Source organism: Podarcis bocagei, assembly GCF_964188305.1.
Source record: "Podarcis bocagei genome assembly, chromosome: 8".
NCBI lineage: Eukaryota > Metazoa > Chordata > Lepidosauria > Squamata > Lacertidae > Podarcis > Podarcis bocagei.
In genome coordinates this window covers 88,474,608-88,480,607 of record NC_138133.1, presented here as the reverse complement: position 1 = coordinate 88,480,607, position 6,000 = coordinate 88,474,608, and the positions used below count along the sequence as shown (strand labels likewise).

The following is a 6,000-nucleotide window of genomic DNA, read 5'->3' as shown; positions in this document are numbered from 1 at the left end:
CTTAATGCTTTGTTTAATTCCTCTCGGCTTGTGTTTTTTTACTTTTTATTTTATTTTTAAAAAACCACTTATTATGATCGCTGAAGTGCAAGCACTTTCCGCTTCTCAGCTCTGCTGTTGTGTCCTTGAAAAGCCTGGTTGAATGGATCACCCAATTCCATTCCTTGACATTATCTCCCCACCCCATTCCCAAAGCGAAAACGGATCAAAACCCTTCCCTATTTTATTTATTTACTGTATTTTTCGCTCCATAAGATGCACCTGACCATAAGACACACTTAGTTTTTAGAGGAGGAAAACAAGAAAAAAAATATTCTGAACGAAACAGTGGATGTATGATTTTTGTGGTTCATGCTGTGGCCACAGACATGATATGTGATTTGACGGTGAGTTTGAGGTAGCCCAATGCAAAAATCCTGAGGATCCATGTGGATCTGTTCTTTGTGCCATTGCGGCCCCACACAACAGTGGGTGGGTGATTTTTGGACATGCTATGCGATCTGATGGTGAATTTGGGGTGACCCAATGCAAAAATCCTGCGGATCCCATCACAAGGTCAAGCAGTGCCTAACCGCAACCCTAACAAAGTTGTGACGATTTCTATGTGGTAGGCGAAAACCAAATGCCCTGTGCCAATTTTCCAGGTGGAAAAATTCCTACCAAGCCCCTCAATGGCGACCAACCGAGGTCCCTAGCAAGGCCATTGACTAAAAGCTGCAAAATAGGGAGGGAGGGTGATCGAGGAAGCGAGCCAAAGAGGAAGCCCTCCTGCTCACGCCTCTGTTTAAATGGTCGCAGCCACGCCCCCCAGCCAGCGGATTGGCTGGCTGGTCACTGATGTGGCTGGGATCCCCCGGGCAGCGGGGGACTAAGTCCCCCGCCCCCGGAGGAGAGTGGGTGGCCACGCGGTCCACCACAGCTCCTCCCCATGGGGAAGTGGAGCGGATCTCCTCCATGAATTTGCCTAAACCTCTTTTAAAGCCACCCAGGTGTATGCCATCACTGCCTCCTGGGGGAATGCATTCCACAGTTTATCTCTGTGCTCCAAGAAGAAGCACATTCTTTTCTCTGTCCTGAATCATCCAACATTCAGCTTCATTGCATGTCACACTTTCCAGTGTTATGAGAGAGGGAGAAAAACTTTATCCAGTTTCTCAGCGCCGTGCGTAATTTCCGGACTTACGCAGCCACCCTTCTGGAAAATGAAGAGCTGCTCTTGTCTTTGTGCAACTGGAAAAGCCGTTTTTCTTTTCTCGGTTGCAAGACTCTGACTTGGCTCTCTTCAAAATCTGTAGGGCTGCTGGGAGCCAGAACTGGGCTCCTTCCGACTGTTCCCAATCCAGGAGCCGGATTGTTTTCCTTGAATCTGGGAGATGTAGCTTCAGTTTCCTCCCCTGCCATTGACTCACTGCTAATTTACATGTACGGGGGGGGGGAAGTATGAGATGCTGCGTTTTTGGAATAGATAGATTGTTTTGGAACACAGAAAGCAAAATCTCTCCATGGATACAGCCGTGGAGGTTCCGGTGACATTGCCAGCGCATTTTTCAGCTGCTGCGAGAGTGAGAATTGCATCTGGGAAGCTGTGGCTGCATCGGTGGAAGACTCTGAGCATTTCTGATGGTCTTCCCTGAAAGTGCATCTCTGGGGACATCCCCAGTACATGGTATGGAGCTGTTTTACCCTGTGAACTAGCCATCTCAACGCCTACACAATCATTCCATTCTGTCCCTATCAAACTCTCCAACAGACCAGTCAGTTTTGATGGGTGGGCGTAGGGCTCCATCCCTGCATGTCAAATCCACTGCGGATGCTGGAGACCATGGCCTGATGGATTAAACCTTCCTCCTCTTACAGTGTGCTGTAAGGCCCTTAATAGAAGTTAGCTGAGTGTGTGTGGTTGTAGGGTCTGCATTTTGGACCTCCAGAGGGTATTTTGTAGGTGGAGACCAGGTTATCTGTTGTCAGAGATGGTGGGTGGGTTCTCTGTCAGGTTCCAGCACCTCCTCACTTCCAAGTCCGGTTCAAATTGCTGGTACTTACAAAGCCCCTTGAGATGTTGCTGTACTTCCATCCACCTCAGTTAGCCTGGCCCAGTGGACAGGGATGATAGGAGTTGTAGTCCAACATTCTCTGGAGAGCCATAGGTCCTCCAGCCTTGCTGGTAAGGTCTTAAATGGTTTTGGATCCAACATCCTGGAAAGATTGCCTCTTTTCCGATCAACTTGCACGCCTCTGATTCCTGAGTCCTCTGCCTCTTTGGTGCTTCTCTTTCAATCTCTCCCGTTGCTCTACCAAAATGCATGAACTTTCATTATGCTGCAGTCGGTTGCCATTATGTTGACGCGAAAGACTTTCCTCTTCAGAAAAAACAGCATAAAGGCCCTCTGGCTTTCTGGCAGGAAGCCTAAACTGAACTAGGTAGATATTTATTTATTTGTTCCATTTCCTTTCTCCTTCAGTATTGCAGGGCCTTGGGGCATGGGTCCGCTAGATCCCAGGGATCCACTAGGCCTCTGTGTAATATGACCCAAGTCCTAAGGATCTTGAAGAAGAAGAAGAAGAAGAGGAGGAGGAGGAGTTTGGATTTAGTATCCCGCTTTATCACTACCTGAAGGAGTCTCAAAGCGGCTAACATTCTCCTTTCCCTTCTCCCCCACAGCAAACACTCTGTAAGGTGAGTGGGGCTGAGAGACTTCAAAGAAGTGTGACTAGCCCAAGGTCAACCAGCAGCTGCATGTGGAGGAGCGGAGACGCGAACCCGGTTCACCAAATTACGAGTCCACTGCTCTTAACCACTACACCACACTGGCTCTTGAGTCACAAACACCTCCTACTTCTCAGCCCAGGATATCAGCATTGTCCCAGCAGGCACCAGGAAGTAGCAGGTTCTGGTGGTCTTCTAAAAAAAAACCTTCTTCCTGTCATGATGTGAGCACTGATCTCATCCAAGGCGAGGCTGAAGTGAGGCCTTTTGCAGGACTTAGACTGTGTTATAAGACAGCAGAGCTCAGATGTTGCTTCAGCAACAGTCAGCCTAAGACCGAGCCTTATAAAGGAGCAGCAGTTATATCTAAGCAGGGGAGACTGGTTATACTGAGACGTCTGATGGAGTTTTAAGACTCAGAAGATGACAGTATGACATCCTTAGGCCAGAAGGGCATTGCCACCATGTACTCAGCTTCTGGGCCCTCCAGCTCATCTCTTGGAGAAGGGAGTTAATCTCAGCATCATGATACTGCCCCTCTACAGGAAACCATGGTTCCATTTTGGAGCCTTGGAGAAGACCAAGTATTGGAAAAGACCAATTATTAGTGATGGAAAGCGGCACAACCTGCTCTGTACCAGAGAAGAGAACGGTTTGGACCTAAGAGCCACACCTTACAAAGGGATGGACTTGCCACATGGCATGTTCTGTTCTAGTTTTGATGACTGCTGCAAGATGGGCTTCTGCCTTCAGCAGTTCTCCAGCAATGTTGGTTCATCCATCATGGACATGAGACCTAGAATAGTCAAACACAGCAATTCTCAAATTTTCAGAACTCTATTACCCTTGCATCATCTTTTCTCCTGAGCAATCCTTGCAAGGCTGCTATGAGATGTGCACATGTAGATGACAAATAGTGCTGAATTGGGCCTCACCATGACTACACAGTGACAATGTGGTGTAGTGGTTAGAGTAGGTCCTGGGAGAACAGGATTCAAATGCCCTGTGTGGCCATGGAGCTCACTGGGTGACCTTGGGCCAGCCTAGCCCTACCTCACAGGGTTGTTAAGGGGATTAAATGAGAGGGGGAGCCACGTGCGCCATCTTTAGCATCATGGAGAAAAAGGTGGAATAGAAATGCAACAAAATAAAACAAATATGAATATACAATAACTGAGCTATAGCACACCCCAAAGTCCAGGTTGGTCATGGTGGGCAAGGCATCTTAGTGAGAAAATTTCCTCTTGCTTTCCAATATCATAATTTAGGAACGGCCCATCGTCTTCTGTTGAATGTAGTTTGTAGACCGGTGTCTCAGTAAGTCACATGGGGACAGCAGCGACCCTTCCACAGGTATGTTTTAATTAGGTGGAAAAAGCATAATTTTTTGACGGCCTTCCAAGTTTTCTAAAGCAATATTAGAATAACTTGGAGAGCCTTTGCAAGGTCATAACAAGGTGATCACGAGGCAGTACAAGTGCTTAAAATGGATGAGCCTTCCCTGGAGTTATAGCTTTGGCAGTTAGACGTATCCTCTTTTTGACTTGTGCTTGGTAAACCAAAGGCTTTTGTGATGTCTCTTTTCCCCGATGACTAGAGGATACTTTATGCATTCAACCCCTGAGCAAGGTTCAGTGGTAGGGGAAGACGGAGAAGGAATAGCTGATGGAGCCATGTGGAGCTTGCCGTTTTGTTGCAGGGGTGTTGCACTTTAAATATTCAGCAAATATAGTTCTTTACTTAACGGAGGAATCCGTCACTGAGTTTTGTTCCCTGGTGGTTCCCTTGTGTGAAGAGTCCCTTCAGCAATGCGGCAAGATGAATAAGTGATGAGAGCAGTATTTGGAAAGGCAGATACCCAGGTAATGATGTGAGCAGAACTTCTGTCATTCAGACGTCTGGCCATTTGCTGTAGAAATGTGTTTCTGTGTTCCAGTCTCTGCCCAAAATAAATCTGGCAGAAGATCTACCTTGCATCTTGGCTTTGAGAATGTACCATTCTCGGTGGACTGGGCCAGGGGTAGCCAATGACGTCCCCTTCAGATGGTCCTGGGTACAACTCCCATCACTCTTGAACATTGGCTATACTGGCTGAGGCTAATGGGAGTCTAAACAACATTGGCTTACGCAGGACCAGAGTCATGAATTCCAGTTGTGTGTTCGGTGGGACACTGATCATTCCCTTTGAATTAAAATTTGGTGTATGCTTCACCATGTTGGACATCATCGTATGCTTTGGGTTACTGGTGTGTGTGAAGGATCATTTGCGAGCCGGTTGTTTGCAGTAATTGAAACTGTCCATCACTGGATTTGCAAAGACTCTTCTGTCCTATCACTCCATTCCATTTTATTTTGTTCAAACCAAGGGCCACCATAATATTCATAGAATCTTAGAGCTGGAAGGGATTCAATGATCATCTAGTTAAACCCCCCCACAATGCAGGAATTTTGGCTAAAGCATCCATGATAGATAACCATCCCACCTCTGCTTAAAAACCTCCAGGAAAGCAGAGTCTTCCACCTCCTGAGGGAGTCTATTCCACTTCCAAACAGCTAATAATAATAATAATAATAATAATAATAATAATAATAATAATAAATAATAATAATAATAATAGTATTGTTTATATCCCACCCACTCTGGATGGCTTCCAGCACATATGAAAACATAATAAGATGTCAAACATTAAAAAAGTTCCCCAAACAAGGCTGCCTTCTGATGTCTCCCAAAAGTTGTGCAGTTCCTTATCTCCTTGACATTTGGTGGTGGTGGTGAGGGGAAGGCGTTCCGCAGGCAGGGAGGGCACCACTACCGAGAAGGCCCTCTGCCTGCTTCCCTGTAACCTCACTTCTTGCAGTGAAGGAACCACGAGAAGGTCCTTGGAGGTGGACCTCAGTGTCTGGGCTGAACCTTCTAGGCCACCTTCCAAGATCCATGTGCCAGTGGGGAGTGCCTGTCCTGGTTGCTCCCAGACTTCTCTGGTGCATGGACTCAGAGACAAAAGGGGAAAGAATAATGGATGTGAATGTTACCTTTGTACAGTAGACTAGTTTCTACATACATCTCCAAACCCTTCTCTACTTTCTACGTTATCCAAATTCAAGGGTGCATTCTCAAAGTGGACTGTCTCAAAGTGCTCAGAAGTTAGTAGAATGCTCTATCCTGCCCATGGACATGACAGGGGAGATGGAAATCCAGCAAACACTCTGGGACAGGATGTGAAGATTCTGAGCAATTGAAACAATAGGAGAATGTCTTTCAGGACCCTGGACAGAGCCCAGGGAGCACACAC

At 46.7% G+C, this 6,000-nt stretch overlaps 1 protein-coding gene across 1 annotated transcript in view; it reads left to right on the top strand.

Moving 5' to 3' along the window:
• The first annotated feature begins 1,648 nt into the window (after nucleotides 1–1,648).
• TSNARE1 (t-SNARE domain containing 1) overlaps nucleotides 1,649–6,000 on the top strand; it is a 352,037-nt gene continuing 347,685 nt past the window's right edge. Inside the window, exon 1 of the mRNA XM_081205110.1 lies at nucleotides 1,649–1,666. Within this exon, the coding sequence (XP_081061236.1) occupies nucleotides 1,664–1,666 (3 nt within the window). The 5' untranslated portion in view covers nucleotides 1,649–1,663. The remainder of the gene's footprint in view (nucleotides 1,667–6,000) is intronic.